The 17646-nt window shown below is 38.6% G+C and overlaps 1 protein-coding gene across 5 annotated transcripts in view; it reads right to left on the bottom strand.

The window, feature by feature from the left end:
* The window catches only part of NUP214 (nucleoporin 214), a 167651-nt gene that overhangs the window by 92737 nt on the left and 57268 nt on the right, over positions 1–17646 (bottom strand). For all 5 annotated transcript variants that reach the window (XM_077147213.1, XM_077147220.1, XM_077147224.1 and 2 more), the window contains exons 15-16: positions 16182–16268; positions 15826–15975 (exon numbers count right to left, since the gene is read on the bottom strand). In XM_077147213.1, coding sequence (XP_077003328.1) covers positions 15826–15975; positions 16182–16268 — 237 coding nt within the window. The remainder of the gene's footprint in view (positions 1–15825; positions 15976–16181; positions 16269–17646) is intronic.

Genomic DNA, 17646 nt, shown 5'->3' with positions numbered 1-17646 from the left:
AGCTGTGGGTTTTTCATATATTCCCTCTATCATTTTAAGGAGGTTCCCTTGTATTCCTATCCTTTGAAGTGTTTTCAACAGGAAAGGATGTTGAATCTTGTCAAATGCCTTCTGTGCATCAATTGAGATGATCATGTGATTTTTCTACTTTGATTTGTTGATGTGGTGTATTACATTAATTGATTTTCTTATGTTGAACCATCCTTGCATACCTGGGATGAATCCTACTTGGTCATGATGTATAATTCTTTTAATGTGTTGCTGGATTCGATTTGCTAGAATTTTGTTGAGGATTTTTGCATCTATATTCACTAGAGAGATTGGTCTGTAGTTTTCTTTTTTTGTAATATCTTTGCCTGGTTTTGGTATGAGGGTGATGTTGGCTTCACAGAATGAATTAGGTAGCTTTCCCTCCACTTCAATTTTTTTGAAGAGTTTGAGCAGGGTTGGTACTAATTCTTTCTGAAATGTTTGGTAGAATTCACATGTGAAGCCGTCTGGTCCTGGACTTTTCTTTTTGGGAAGCTTTTGAATGACTGATTCAATTTCTTTACTTGTGATTGGTTTGTTGAGGTCATCTGTTTCTTCTTGAGTCAAAGTTGGTTGTTCATGCTTTCTAGGAACTTGTCCATTTCCTCTACATTGTTGTATTTATTAGCGTAAAGTTGTTCATAGTATCCTGTTATTACCTCCTTTATTTCTGTGAGGTCAGTGGTTATGTCTCCTCTTCCATTTCTGATCCTATTTATTTGCGTCCTCTCTCTTCTTCTTTTTGTCAATCTTGCTAAGGGCCCATCAATCTTGCTGATTTTCTCATAGAACCAACTTCTGGTCTTATTGATTTTCTCTGTTGTTTTCATGTTCTCAATTTCATTTATTTCTGCTCTAATCTTTGTTATTTCTTTCCTTTTGCTTGCTTTGGGGTTAGTTTGCTGTTCTTTCTCCAGTTCTTCCAAGTGGACAGTTAATTCCCGAATTTTTGCCCTTTCTTCTTTTTTGATATAGGCATTTAGGGCAATAAATTTCCCTCTTAGCACTGCCTTTGCTGCGTCCCATAGGTTTTGATATGTTGTGTTTTCATTTTCATTCACGTCGAGATATTTACTAATTTCTCTTGTAATTTCTTCCTTGACCCACTGGTTGTTTAAGAGTGTGTTGTTGAGCCTCCACGTATTTGTGAATTTTCTGGCACTCTGCCTATTATTGATTTCCAACTTCATTCCTTTATGATCTGAGAAAGTGTTGTGTATGATTTCAGTCTTTTAAAATTTGTTGAGACTTGCTTTGTGACCCAGCATATGGTCTATCTTTGAGAATGATCCATGAGCACTTGAGAAAAAGGTGTATCCTGCTGTTGTGGGGTGTAATGTCCTATAAATCTCTGTTAAGTCTAGCTCATTTATTGTAATATTCAAATTCTCTGTTTCTTTATTGATCCTCTGTCTAGATGTTCTGTCCATTGATGAGAGTGGGGAATTGAACTCTCCAACTATTATGGTGGATGTGTCTATTTCCCTTTTCAGTATTTGTAGTGTATTCCTCACGTATTTTGGGGCATTCTGATTCGGTGCGTCAATATTTATGGTTGTTATGTCTTCTTGTTTAATTGTTCCTTTTGTTAGTAGATAGTATCCTTCTTTGTCTCTTTTAAATGTTTTACATTTGAAGTCTAATTTGTTGGATATTAGTATAGCTACTCCTGCTCTTTTCTGGTTGTTATTTGCATGAAATATCTTTTCCCAACCTTTCACTTTCAACCTATGTTTATCTTTGGGTCTAAGATGTGTTTCCTGTAGACAGCATATAGAAGGATCCTGTTTTTTAATCCATTCTGCCAGTCTATGTCTTTTGATTGGGGAATTCAGTCCATTAACATTTAGTGTTATTACTGTTTGGGTAATACTTTCCTCTACCATTTTGCCTTTTGTATTATATATATCATATCTAATTTTCCTTCTTTCTACACTCTTCTCCACACCTCTCTCTTCTGTCTTTTCGTATCTGACTCTAGTGCTCCCTTTAGTATTTCTTGCAGCGCTGGTCTCTTGGTCACAAATTCTCTCAGTGACTTTTTGTCTGAAAATGTTTTAATTTCTCCCTCATTTTTGAAGGACAGTTTTGCTGGGTATAGAATTCTTGGTTGGCAGTTTTTCTCTTTTAGCAATTTAAATATATCATCCCACTGTCTTCTTGCCTCCCTGGTTTCTGCTGAGAAATCTACACATAGTCTTATTGGGTTTCCCTTGTATGTGATGGATTGTTTTTCTCTTGCTGCTTTCAAGATCCTCTCTTTCTCTTTGACCTCTGACATTCTAACTAGTAAGAGTCTTGGAGAATGCCTATGTGGATCTATTCTCTTTGGGGTGCGCTGTACTTCTTGGATCTGCAATTTTAGGTCTTTCATAAGAGTTGGGAAATTTTCAGTGATAATTTCTTCCATTAGTTTTTCTCCTCCTTTTCCCTTCTCTTCTCCTGCTGGGACACCCACAACACGTATATTTGTGCGCTTCATATTATCATTCAATTCCCTGAGCCCCTGCTCAAATTTTTCCATTCTTTTCCCTATAGTTTCTGTTTCTTTTTGGATTTCAGATGTTCCATCCTCCAGTTCACTAACTCTAACCTCTGTCTCCTGAAATCTACCATTGTAGGTTTCCACTGTTTTTTCATCTCTTCTACTGTATCTTTCATTCCCATAAGTTCTGTGATTTGTTTTTTCAGACTTTCCATTTCTTCTTTTTGTTCATCCCTTGCCTTCTTCATGTCCTCCCTCAATTTATTGATTTGGTTTTTGAAGAGGTTTTCCATTTCTGTTCGTATATTCAGAATTAGTTGTCTCAGCTCCTGTATCTCATTTGAACTATTGGTTTGTTCCTTTGACTGGGCCATATCTTCAATTTTCCTGGTGTGATTTGTTATTTTTTGCTGGCGTCTGGACATTTAATCAGATTTCCCTGAGTGTGAGACCCAGCAGGTTGAAAGATTTTCCTGTGAAGTCTCTGGGCTCTGTTTTTTTTTATCCTGCCCAGTATGTGGCGCTTGTCTGTCTGCGGGTCCCACCAGCAAAAGATGTTGTGGCTCCATTATTAATGCCACTATTGGTGTTTGGTTGGACCCAGTCCCTGCCACTGTTGGAAACTCCCTCCTCTCCCTCCGGGCAGCCGCCTGTGGGGGAGGGGCACCGGTTGCTGGCCGCCACGGCCTGGGGAACTCGCCGATCTGAGACCCGCCGCCGGACCGGGAAGCCGCCCGCGGTGCAGGGGCATCAGTTGCCGGTCGCCACAGCTTGGGGAACTCACTGATCCGAGACTCGTAGCCGGCCCGGGAAGCTGCCCGTGAAAGAGGGGCGCTGGCCGCCGCGGCTTGGGAAACTTGCCTCTCCGAGACACTCAGCCGGTCCGGGAAGAAGGGAGGGAGGGGCGCCGGCCGCCAGCCGCCGCCACCCAGGGAAGCGCGCACCGCTCAGGGAGCTCAGCGCAGCGGAGTCTCACAGCCGGTCCAGCCAGTCCAAACTGGGGTACGCTGTGTGTCCGGTCCCTGCCGTGGCCCCGGGAACTGTTCTGCACTGTTTCTGGTCACCTAGTAGTTGCTCTGGAGGAGGAACTAAGACGCGCGTACCTTACTAAGCCGCCATCTTGGCCCCCTCCAGGCACTGGCTTTTTTTTTCGACGTATTTTTTTTGAGAAATCTTCACACAGTCAATCCATGGTATACAATCAGCAGCTCACGATATCATCACATAGTTGTGTATTCATCACTATGATCATTTCTAGAACATATGCATCACTCCAGAAAAAGAAATAAAAAGAAAAAAGAAAAAACTCATAAATCCCATACCCCTTACCCCTCCCTCTCATTAATCACTAGTATTTCAGTCTACCCAATTTTTCACTCTTTATCCACCCCTTCACAATTATTTATTTTTTATCCTTATTTTTTAATGCATCTGTCAATAACCTGGATAAAACCAGCATCAGACACAAGGTCTTCACAATCATACAGTTGCACTGTAAACACTATTTAGGTTATACAATCTTCTTCAAGAATCAAGGCTACTGGAACACAGTTCAACAGTTCAAGGTACTTCCCTCTAGCTATCTGTCATGGTCAGGTTCATGTGTCAACTTGGCTAGGTGGTGGTACCTATTTGTCTGGTCAGGCAAGTGCTGGCCTGTCTTTTGCTGTGAGGACATTTCATAGAATTAAATCATGATCTCGTTGGCTACATCCACAGCTGATTCCATTTGTAATCAGGCAAGGGGAGTGTCTTCTTTAATGACTGATACTTAATCTAATCACTGGAGGCCTTTTAAAAAAGATTCAGAAGAGAAAGTTTCTCTTCCTCCTTAGGCCGGTGAGCCTCTCCTGTGGAATTCATTCAGACCCTCGCATCAGAATCAGCTTCACAGATTGCTCTATAGATTTTGGACTCTACGTTCCCACGGTTATGTGAGATACTTTTATAAATCTTATATTTATGAATATTTCCTGTTGATTCTGCTTCTCTAGAGAACCCTAATACATAACTTCAATACACAATAAAGTAAAAAGGGGTATCTATATAATGCATAACAACAATCTCCAGGATAACCTCTCAACTCTGTTTGAAATCTCTCATCCACTGAAACTTTATTTTGTTTCATTTCTTTCTTTCCCCTTTTGGTCAAAAAGGCTTTCTCCATCCCATGATGCCAGATCCCAGTTCATCCCAGGAGTCCTGTCCCACATACGGGGGGAGGGCAGTGAGTTTGCCTGCCAACTTGGGTTACAGAGAGGCAATATCTGAGCAACAAAAGAGATTCTCAGGGGGTGACCATTAGGCATCAGTAAGTAGACTTAGCTTCTTCTCTGTATTAATAAGTTCCATAGAGGCAAACCCCTCGATCAAGGGCTCAGGCTACAGAGTTGATTGTTCCCGCTGCTTAAGAGAATATCAGGAATTCCCCAGATGGAGAAGTTGGATATTTCCTCCTTTCTCTCCAGCCCTCCAAGGGGACTTTGGAAACACTTTTTTATTCTCTACCCAAATTACTCTGGGATATAACAGGACATCACACTAACCTGTACAAACCAACCAAATCTCACACCCTATTCAAGATTCCATGAAATTATAGTGTTCAAATAAACTGACCAAACAAGTTAAAATGAGATAATGTGCTATTTTGCACCAAATAAACATCTCTCACATAGAAGTTAAAGTTTTAAAAAATGGAAATATCTTTTTTAAATATAAAAAATGGTTCAATTTCTCTAGTGAAAATAATATATGTTTTTATTAGAAATTCATTGAATTTGAAGACTCTCAAGAACAGGAAAAAAAGGATTTACAGATCCGAGTGGAATCTTTAGAATCTCAAACAAGACAACTTGAGTTCAAAGCAAAAAACTATGTTGACCAGAGTAAGTAAAAAATACCTCTCCTTCTAAGTGCACATTAAAGAGTGGTCTCTAATCATGAAATGATTCATCCTTACTTGACTATGATTCTAAATATATGCTTGGAATTGTTATCCCAGACTCAAGAGTGAGTCTGAGTCTGGATTTAGTTCTTTTTGTTCATATTTTCATGTCATATAGCCAGCCATCTTTGCAGAAATAGCTATATCCAGTATACCTATATGACTCTATTCTTCTATTTAGCTCTTAGCCTTTGTTTGCCATTAACATTCTGCTATATCCATTATGCAGAGTTCTCTGGTGTGTGTGTGTGTGTGTATCATTTCTTCTAATTTTGATCAAGTACACAAAGTTCCATTGCTTCTGTACTGCTTTGAAAATTAAGAATGTAAGAGAAACTCCAGCTTGAAATATGAATAAAAAGTTATTGAATTTTTTTTGTTTCTTTCTAATGGAAAACTGAGGGCATTTGGGGAGTAGAATATCATTTTTCAAAATAATTTCACTTTGAATCTAATTTCATATATTATTGCTGTTTTAAAAAATAATTATTATTTGAAGCCCTAAGGATGATTTTCCCTTTTGACTAATGAAAAAGGACCTAAGTAAGGCAAAATCAGAAAAAGAAATGTTGAGAAACATCACGGCCTATTTTTATGTCTCATAGAGGTAGATAGAAAACTACAGAAAATATCATCTTTTAACCTAAATTCTGATTTACCTTAGCCCTATCTAGATCAGCTTCATTCATATCTCTAGTGAAGTCTGATCACTTTTTCAACACTTCTTTATTTCTTTATGGGATAGCACTGACTATCATAGCTTCACTGCTCTAACTCAGTCTTAGTATCACAGAAATACCTGAAGCTTCAAGGAACGAGCAGGTAATACACAAATAGCTTAGTGTCTCAGAATTTAAACATAACAGTTACAACTTCTGAATATTGTTGTGACCGTTTTAAGAGTTTACAATCTAGGACCCTTTACAATAGGCCCCAATCAGATCCATGCTCTCAACTTCAAATCTTCAAATTTATATGTTATAGTTAGTCCATATAAGGGAGGCATGATAATATTTGTCTTTTTGTTTCTGCCATTTCTTTCAACATTCTGTGCTTAAGATTCATTCACCTAAGTTGCATGCCTCACAACTTCATTCCTTCTTGCAGCTTCTCAGTAGTCTGTTTTGGGTATATACCATAGTCTCCCCTTCCATCCCTCAGTCGTGGTGGCCTTGGGCCATCTCCTTTCATTGGAAATCATGAACACTGCATAAACACGAGTGCGCAAATGTCCATTCATGTCCCCACTCTCAGTTCCTCCAGGTTTATGCCTAGCAATGGGGTTGCAGGATCATATGGCAACCCTACCCCAGCCTCCTATGGAACCATCACACTGGCCTCTGAAGGGGCTGCACCTCTCAGCTTCCCTACGAACAATGAATAGGTACACCTCTTTCTCCACATTTCTCTAGCACTTGTTTCTCTTGTTCCTTTTTAAACAATTTAATTTTATTCGCACATCATACAACCTAACCAACATAAACATCCATGTCTTCGCTACCAAAATCTATATATATTCCAAAAAGAATCCATACCCCTTCCCCATATCCCTATTTATTGACATTTAGTTTTGGCATAATGCCTTTGTTACATTCAGTGGAAGCATATTACAATGCTACTGTTGACTACAGATGCTAGCTTGCACTGAGTGAACTTTTGCCTGGATATCATCACATTATCAACACCCTGCAATACTGACATTCATTTGTTCTCCCTCAGGTAAAAATGTTTTTATATTTGTACACTGAATCACCATCACTGTCTACTCTAGGCATTCCTAAGTTACACTGTCTCAGTTTTTATCCTCGATCTTTCCACCCAGTGTCATATGTGCCCCCAGCCATTCTCCCACAATCATAGTCACATTCAGCTTCATTTAATATACTTATATTATCGTACTACCATCAGATAGTATTGTGCTATTGTGATGTTGAGGTTGTAGTGTCAATTTGGCCAAGTGATGATGCCCAGTTGTCTGGTCAGGGAAGCACTGGCCTGACCGATGCTGTAAGGATATTTTGTGGCTGGTTGATAAACCAAAGGCTGGTGTTTTAAATCATCAGTCAGTTGATTGCATCTGTGGCTGATTACGTTTGTGACCAACTAAGGTGTGTCTCCCACCAACAAGATAATCCAATGAGTTAAAGGTAGTTAGGTTCAGGTGTCAACTTGACCAGGTGAAGGTGCCTAGTTCTACTGCTGCAGACATGAGCCAATGACATGTGAACCTCATCTGTTGCTGATTACATCTGTAGTTGGCTAGGAGGCATGCCTGCTGTAATGAATAATGTTCGATTTAATTGGCTGGTGCTTAAATGAGAGACCAATGTAACACAGCCCAAGCAGCTCAGCATACCTCATCTCAGCACTCGGAGCTCAGCCCAGATGTTTGGAGATGCAGAAAGGAATCACCTTGGGGAAAGTTGTTGGAACCCAGAGGCCTGGAGAGAAGGCCAGCAGAGACTGTCCTATACCTTGCCACGTAAGAAAGAACCTCAGTTGAAAGTTAGCTGCCTTTCCTCTGAAGAACTATACGTTTTTAACTAAATAAATCCCCTTTAATTAAAAGCCAAACCATCTCTGGTGTGTTGCATTTCCACACCTAGCAAACTAGAACAAAGACTTTTAAGGAAGAGAGACTTTTACCCTGCTTCTTCAGCCAAGGAGCCTCTCCTGTGGAGTTTGTCAAGACCCTTCATCAGAGCTGCCAAGCTTCACAACCTGCCCTGTGGATTTGGACTCCTCCCTTCCCTTCTCATATTTCCAGATACGTCCTGCTTGTTCTGTTTCTGTGGAGAACCCTGACTAATACAGCTATCCATTGCTGAATTTTCCAATCAGTCCTGCTGAACATTCTGTATTCCTTCAGCACCAAATGCCCAATCTCTACCCTCTTTCTATCTCTTGATAACTTGTGTTCTTAACTTTAAAATGTTTCTGGTTAATTTCACTCAGCATAATGTCCTCAAGGTTCATACCCATTCCTACATGAGTCACGACTTTATCTTACAGCTGCACAATATTCCATTGCATATATATATATACCACAGCTTGTTTAGCCACTCATCCGCTGATGGACATTTGGGCTATTTCTATCTCTTGACAATCATAAATAAGGCTGCTATAAACATTGGTGTGCAAATATCTGTTAGTAGTAGTGTCCCTAGTTAGCTAGTAGTTAGTCAGTAGTGTCCCTAGTAAATGGGATTGCTGGATCATATGACAATTCTATACTTAGTGTTCTAGGTTGCTAGCTGCCAGAATGCAATGTACCAGAAACGGATTGGCTTTTAATAAAAGGGGATTTATTTTGCTAGTTCTTCAGAGGAAAGGCACTAACTTTCCACTGAGGTTCTTTCTTACATGGGAAAGCACAGGATGGTCTCTGCCGGCCTTCTCTCCAGGCCCCTGGGTTTCAACTACTTTCCCCAGGGTGACTTCTTTCTGCATCTCCAAAGGCCTGGCCTGAGCTGCGAGTGCTGAGATAAGGAATGCCGAGCTGTTTAGGCTGTGCTACGCTGTGGTCTCTCATTTAAGCACCAGCCAATTAAGTCAAATGTCCTTCATTGCAGAAGGCACGCCTCCTAGCCGACTGCAGATGTAAATCAGCAACAGATGAGGTTCACGTACCATTGGCTCATGTCCGCAGCAACAAAACTAGGTACGCTCACCTGGCCAAGTTGACAACTGAATCTAACTACCACACTTAGCTTCCTGAGGAACCAACAATCTGCCTTCCAGAGAGGTTTACATTCCCACCAACAGTAGATAAATGTGCCTTTCTCCACATTCTCTCCAGCATTTGTCACTCTCTATTTTTTTGATAATGGCCATTCTAATGGGTGGGAGATGATATCTCATTATAGTTTTGATTCGTATTTCCCAAAGAGCCAGTGAAGTTGAGAATCTTTTCATGTGCCTTTATCCATTTGTATTTCTTCTTCTGAAAAGTGTCTGTTCATGTTTTTAGCCCATTTCATAGCTGGGTTGTTTGTCTTTTTGTTGTTGAGTAATAGAAATCTCTTCATAAATTCTGGATATTAAACTCTTGTCTGTTACATGGCTTCCAAATATTGCCTCTCATTGTGTAGGGTGCCTTTTTACTTTCCTGATAAAGGTCTTTGATACACAAAAGCATTTAATTTGGGGGAGAGCCCTTTTTGTTCTATTTCATTTTTCTTTGCTCATGCTTTGGGTGTAAGGTCTAGGAAACCACCTCTTATCATCAAGATTTATAAGATATTTCCCTACATTTTCTTCTAAAAGTTTTATGGTATTAGCTCTAATGTTTAGGCCTTTGACCCATTTTGAATTAGTTTTTATATAGCGTGGGCAGTATGGATCCTTGTTCTTCCATTTGCATATGGATATACAGTTTTACAAACATCATTTATTGAAGAGGTTGCACTGTTCCGATTGGGTTGGCTTGACTACCTTATCAAAGGTCAGTTGTCCAAAGACGAGTGTATCTATTTCTAAACATTCAATTCAATTCCATTGGTCATTATATGTATCTTTATGCCAATACCGTGCTGTTTTGACCACAGCTTTGTAATATGCTTTAAACTCAGATAGCGTGAGACCTCCCACTTCATTTTTCTTTTTCAAGATATTTTTGGCTATTCAGGGCACCCTGCCCTACCAAATAAATGTGGTCATTGGTTTTTCTGTTTCTGCAAAGTAAGTTCTTAGGATTTTAATTGGTATTGCATTGAATCTATAAATCAATTCGGCGTAGAACTGACATCTTAACTACATTTAGTCTTCCAATCGATGAATACAATATGCCCTTCCATTTATTTAGGTCTTTCATTTCTTTTTCTTTCAGCAACTTCTTGTAGTTTTCTGTGTATAGGTCTTATGTATCCTTAGATTCATTCCTAAATATTTGATTCTTTTGGTTACTATTGTAAATGGAATTACTTCTTGATTTCCCCCTCAGAATGCTCATTACTAGTGTATAGAAACACTACTGATTTGGGGGTACTGATCTTCTACCCTGCCATTTTGCTGTACTCACATTTATTAGTTCTAGTAGCTTTGCTGTAGAAAGCTTTAGCTTTTTTTTTTTTTTGACATATAGCATCATGTCATCTGCAAACAGTGAGAGTAAATTTTACATCATCCTTTCCAATTTGGATGCCTTTTATTTGTTTTTCTTATTTAACTGGTCTGGCTATAACTTCCAGCACAATGTTGAATAACAACAGTGATAGTGGGCATGCTTGTCTTGTTTCTGATCTTAGAGGCAAAGCTTTCACTCTTCCCACTGAGGATGAGGTAAGCTGTGGGTTTTTTCATATATTTCCTTTATCATGTTGAGGAAGTTCCCTTCTGTCCCTATTCTTTGAATTGTTTCCATCAAGAAAAGATATTGAATTTTGTCAAATTCCTTTTCTTTAACAATTGAAATAATCATGTGGTTTTTCTGCTTTGATTTGTTGATACGGTGTGTTATATTAAATGATTTTCTTGTGTTGAATCAGCCTTGCATACCTGCAATAAATCCCACTTGGTCATGATGTATAATTCTTTAAATGTGGCAGTGGATTTGATTTGCAAGTATTTTGTTGAGGGTTTTTACATCTATATTCATTAAAGAGATTGCTCTGTAATTTTCTTTTTTTGAGATATCTTGGTCTGCTTTGGTATTAGGGTGATGTTAGCTTCATAGAATGACTTAGGTAGCTTTCCCTTCTCTTTAATTTTTTTGAAGAGTTTAAGTAAGGATAGTACTAATTCTTTCTTGAATACTTGGTAGAATTCACATGTGAAGTCATCTGTTTCTGCACTTTTCTTTTGGGGAGCTTCTCATTGATTGATTCAATCACTTTACTTGTGATTGGTTTGCTGAAATCATCTATTTCTACTCCAGTCAATGTTGGCTGTTCATGCCTTTCTAGGTAGTTGTCCATTTTATCTACGTTGTCTAGTTTATTAGCCTATAGTTGGTCACAGAATCCTCTCATTACTTCCTTTGTTTCTGCAGAGTCAGTGGTTGTCTCCCCTCTTCCATTTCTGATTTTATTTATTTGCAAACTCTCTTCTAATTTTTTATTTTTGTCAGCCTAGCTAAAGGTCCATTGATACTATTGATTTTGTCAAAGTACGAATTTTTCTGGTTTTGTTGAGTTTCTAGATTGTTTTCATAGTCTCAATTTCATTTATTTCTGCTTTAACCTTCATTATTTCTCTCCTTTTGTTTGCTTTGGGGTTAGTTTGTTGTTTGTTCTTTATTTCTTCAAAATGAACAGTTCATACCTTGATTTTGCTTTCTTCTTTTCTAATACATTTAAGGCAATAAATTTCCCTTTCACCACCACCTTTTCTGCATCTCATAAATTGTGATATGTTATGTTTTCATTTTCATTTGCGTAGAGATATTTACTGATTACTTCTGTAATTTCTTCCTTGACCAACTGGTTAACAAAGTGTTGTTTAGCCTCTATATATTTGTGAATTTTCTAGCCTTCTGTCTGCTATTGGGTTCCAACTTCATTTCATTATGATCCGAGATAGTTTTTTGTAAAATTTCAATCTTTTTAAATTTATTGAGACTTGACCCAGCATATGGGCTATCCTTGACAATGACCCATGAGCACTTGAGAAAAATGTATATCCTGCTGTTGTGGTGCGTAATGTTATGTTAACAACCATTAAGTCTAGTTCACTTATCATATTATTCAAATTCTCAGTTTCCTTATTGATCCTCTGTCTAGATGTTCTACCCACTGATGACCGCAGGGAATTGAAGTCTCCAACTATTATGGTAGAGGTGTCTATTTCTCCCTTCAGTGTTGTCAGTGTTTACTTAATGTATTTTGGAGCAATCTGGCTCAGTGCATAAATATTGATGATTTTTATGTCTTCTTGTTGAATTGTTCCTTTTATTAACACAAAGTATCCTTTATCCCTTTTAACTGTTTTACATTTGAAGTTTAACTTGTCGAATATTAGTATAGCTACCTGGGCCCCTTTCTGGTTGTCGTCTTTTCCCAATCTTTCATTTTCAACCTACTTTTCATCATTGGGTCTAAAGTGAGTCTCCTGTAGATAGGATATAGATGGGTCCTGTTTTTAATCCAATCCACCAGTCTATGTCTTTTGATTAGAGAGTTTAATTCATTAATATTTAATGTTATTACTGTAAAAGCAGTATTTTCATCGACCATTTTGTCTTCAGGATTTTATATGTCACATCTAATTTTTTTTGTCTTCCTACCTTTACTGATAGTCTTGATTTCTACACTCTTTTCCAGACCTCTCTCTGTCCTGTCTTTTCTTATCTGCCTGTAGTACCCCCTTTAGTATTTCTTGTAGATCTGGCCTCTTAGTCACAAATTCTCTCAGTGACTGAAAATATTTTAATCTCCCCAGCATTTGTGAAAGACAGTTTTGCTGGGGACAGACCTTTTGTTTGGACTTTCTCTCTTTCAGAATCTTAAATATATTATAGTACTGCCCTCATGCCTCCATGGTTTCTGCTGTGAATCCACACATTAATAAGCTTCCTTTGTATGTGATGGATAGCTTTTCTTCTGCTGCTTTCAGAATTCTCTCTGCATATGACAATTGACAATCTGATTAATAAGTGTCTTGGATTAGATAAATTTGGATCTATTCTGTTTAGGGTATGCTGCATTTCTTAGAACTGTAGTTTTATGTCTTTCATAAGATGTGGGAAATTCTCAATTCACAATGAAATTCTCCTTTTCCCTCCTGGGACACCCATAATATGTATATTCCTGTGCTTTATATTGTCACTCAATTCCCTGAAACCCTGCTCATATTTTTCCATTCTTTTCTTTAAATTTTCTTTTGTATGTTGGATTTCAGATGGCCTGTTCTCTAGTTCACTAAATCTTTCTTCTGCCTCCTTAAATCTATTGCTGTAGATAGCCATTGTTTTTTTTTCTTCATCTCTTCTATTGTATCTTTCATTCCCAGAATATGTGCCTTTCATTTTCAAACTTTAGAGTTCTTTTCTATGTTCACCCAATGTCTTCTTTATATTCTCCCTCAACTTTTGAATTGATTTTTGATGAGATTTTCCATTCTGTCTGAACATCTTGAATTACTTGTCTCAACTCCTATATCTCATTTGAAGTGCTGGTTTGTTCCTTTGACTGAGGCATACCTTCAATTTTCCTAGCATGACTCATTATTTTTTGCTGGTGTTTAGGCATTTGATTTGCTTAAGTAGTCCATTCTAGAGGTTGTTTTTAGTCTTTTACCTGGGTTTTCTTGTTGGCTAGCTATGTTTGCTATGTCTAGCATTCAGTTCAACTTATCCTAGACCTCTAGCAGATCAGAATTTTTCAGTTCTTGTTTTTGCTTCTTGTCCTGCCTATATGAAGCTGTTTTCTTTTTTGAGGAAAGTCTCCTCAGATATGATTGACCCCAGCCAGTTTTTCCCAGACCCTACAGGCCCATGTCTCAGGTGTAGAGAGTAGCCAGTATCAAGTTTCCCTGAGGGTGAGACCCAGCAGGTTGTCAGACTTTCCTATGAAGCCTCTAGACTCTGTGCTTTTCCTATGCTGGCCAGCATGTGGCACTTGTCAATCTGCAGCTTCTCACAGGTATAAATGCTGTAGTATCCTTAATTTCTGAAGTCTCTCCCTCCCAGTGGTGTGGTTGAGACAAGAGACTGAGGTAGGAGGTAGGCTTTGATTCCTTCTGTTTTTCAAGCCCCTGGGGCCTGAATTCCCTGAATGAGGGCCTCCACTTGAGCTGGGACACCCCCCACTCCATCACCACCTTTCTTGGAAAAGAGATGCCCTTTAGGGAATTAACCCTTTTCACCTGACTAGTTATTTTCTTTCAGGTATGCCTTAATTCCACCCTTGCCTGGCCTAGGGAAGTACTGGAAACTGAAGGTGCTTGCAGTTCTATCTAATGAGCTATTAAGAAGTTAAAAAAAAAAAAAAAAGAAGCCTTTTCAGAGCTGGAACCCTGCTCCCTGGGTTTGCCAATCAAGATTTTGAGTTGTTATGTGGCTCTATGTGTTCTCAGGCTCTATGTGCCCCCTTTTTCTGGGGTCCAGCCCTTTTCCAGTATTTTATGCTGTCCAACTCAAAAAGCCTCTGGTTTTTAAAATTTTTTTCCCTATCAGCCCCACACCCTCTATGCAGGGGGCAAAATCTCCTGGTTCCTTCCAGGCCTGTTCTCAGCAGTCAGAATTTATTAGATAATTCCACAGCTAGAGCTTGGTTGAGCTAAGTCCTTGTTACTAGTAAAGTCTGTTTCCTTTCCCCTCAGGAAACCAGGCTACTATGCCTGTGGGTGAGAGGCTTTGGCCTATGGGTGGGATCTTAGCCATTCCACCCATTCCAGACCGGTGTCCAGTTGCTGATGTACCCCGAGTAGTTGTTCCATTAGTATTTGGCTTTTTACTATCTGCTCTGGATGATGGACTAAATTTCACACCTTACTATGCTGCAATCTTGCCCTGTACCTACTAATGTTCTTTTAAAAAGTTTTTTCTTCCTTGTTAATATATTTATTTATATTATATCTAATGATAGGAAATAGAAAATCAGAAACATATTAATAATCTTACTTCCTGAAAACAATCACTACTAATGCCCTGGAGAACTTTCTTCTTCCCAAGTATGTTTTGTTTTTTTCTTTTTTTACATGGACAGGCACTGGGAATCGAATCCAGGTCTCTGGCATGGCAGGCAAGAATTCCACCACTGAGCCATAATCACACCACCCCCAAGTATGCTTTTTAACATCAGAGTTCTGGAGTGAGATGGTCTGAACTGGGAGCCGGTCACTACTACTCACCAAATAGGTGACTTTAATCAAATTACTTTACCTCTAAGCCTCAGTTTCCTCACTTGCAAAATGGAGATAGTAATATACCTGTTATACATGGAAGCTGAGGATTCAATGAGATGATACAGGTAAAGTGTTTAACACAGTACCTGGCACACTGCCAATGATAACTAATACCACAGCAAATGATAAGATAAATAGTAACTATGTGATATTTTTGTACTGTATATGCTTTTGAGTATTCTGACTTTTTTACCTAAGAACATAAAAGATAGTAAATTTTAATTTAGCAACTACAGTAAACTAATGGAGCACCAAGCATGTGCCAAATGGATAGAAACTATTACCTCATTTCACAGATGAGAAAACTAAAACAGAATACCTAGAATATCTTACCCAAAATTCCACAATTTATTAAGTGCAGAAGGGAGAATTTGAATTTGAGCATTCCCAGGTAAACTATTTATTCACATGAAAACAACATGGGTGCTCCTTGAAGAGATAAAATATAAATACTCAAGGAATTCTAAGGCAAAAATTTTTTTAAATGCAATTCAACTTCAGATAAATTTCAATAAACACAAACCTCTGTGGTCTCTTTAATCTCCAAAAGAAAGGTATGCAAGTCATCTGATTCCGTTCGTAACATCTTCATCTCCTCTGAAGTGCCCACTTGGAAAGAGGCTTTGGAAGTTCGGGTTTTCAGTTCCTCCAACTCCTTTTGAAAGTGTGCAATCTACAGAATCCAAAAATAGGACACTACTCATTCTCAACGGCACAATAGTAATGTCACTGCAATTGGGTTTTCTAATAGCAAAAACTCTTGGGAAAGGCCAAGCTTTAATGCTAGAATACGGTGATTATCAAGAATCCGCACTCAGAGACATTCACCTACTATCAGAGCTATTTCAGAAAAAAAAAAATCCATGGCTACAAATTTACCTCCTCCCCAATTCCAGCCATCACAGGATCTGGTTCTTTCCACTGATGTCCCTGTTTGTCTGGAACAGTAGACTGAAGTGATTTTGCCTGAAATGGAAGGCAGAAGGTTGAAAAATGCATCCTATAAGGCAGTGCGATGGTGACTCAGTGGTAGAATTCTTTTTTTTTTAAACTTTTTTTTATTAATTAAAAAATTAACAAACAAAACATTTAGATATCATTCCATTCTACATATACAATCAGTAATTCTTAATATCATCACATAGTTGCATATTCATCATTTCTTAGTACATTTGCATCGATTTAGAAAAAGAAATACAAAGACAATAGAAAAAGAAATAAAATGATAATAGGGAAAAAAAAGACTATGCATACCATACCCCTTACCCCTCGCTTTCATTTACCACTAGCATTACAAACTGAATTTATTTTAATATTTGTTCCCCCTATTGTTTATTTTTATTCCATATGTTCTACTCTTCTGTTGATATAGTAGCTAAAAGGAGCATCAAACATAAGGTTTTCACATTCACAGAGTCTCATTGTGAAAGCTATATCATTGTTCAATCATCATCAAGAAACATGGCTACTGGAACACAGCACTACATTTTCAGGCAATTCCCTCCACCCTCTCCACTACATCTTGAACAACAAGGTGATATCTACTTAATGCGTAAGAATAACCTCCAGGATAACCTCTCGACTCTGTTTGGAATCTCTCAGCCATTGACACTTTGTCTCATTTTACTCTTTGGTCGAGAAGTTTCTCTCAATCCCTTGATGTTAATTCTCAGCTCATTCTAGGGTTTTTCTCAGTCCCTTGATGCTGAGTCTCAGCTCATTCCAGGATCTCTGTCCCACGTTGCCAGGAAGGTCCACACCCCTGGGAGTCATGTCCCACGCAGAAAGGGGGAGGGCGGTGAGACTGCTCGTCGTGTTGGCTGGAGAGAAGGGCCACATCTGAGCAACAAAAGAGGCTCTCTTGGGGGTGACTCTTAGGCCTAAATTTTAAGTAAACTTGACCTATCCTTTCTGGGGTTAAGTTTCATGTGAACAAACCCCAAGACTGGGGACACAGCCTATAGCTTTGGTTGTCACACCGCTTGTGAGAATATCAAGAATTCGACTTGGGGAAGTTGAATTTCTCCCCACTCTCACCATTCCCCGAAGGGGGCTTGCAAATACTTTTCCAGTCACTGATCAAATCATTCTGGGATTCATTGGGGGATCACTCTGGACAAACCAACAAAATCTCATGTGCTACCTGAGATTCCAAGTACTTATGACATTCAATCAAACTATCTACATGAGTTATATTAGGAAATGCTCTGTCAAAATCTAAAGTTTCTAACAAATAAACATTTTTTGCTTTAGGCACACATAAGGTGACATTTTAAAGTATTAATTATCATCTATTTTCAGCACCCTGCAACAATGACATTCCTTTGTTCTTCCTCATGCAAAA

The sequence above is a fragment of the Tamandua tetradactyla genome, chromosome 2 (assembly GCF_023851605.1).
Source record: "Tamandua tetradactyla isolate mTamTet1 chromosome 2, mTamTet1.pri, whole genome shotgun sequence".
In the NCBI taxonomy this organism is placed as follows: domain Eukaryota; kingdom Metazoa; phylum Chordata; class Mammalia; order Pilosa; family Myrmecophagidae; genus Tamandua; species Tamandua tetradactyla.
This window is presented reverse-complemented; position numbering and strand designations above follow the sequence as displayed.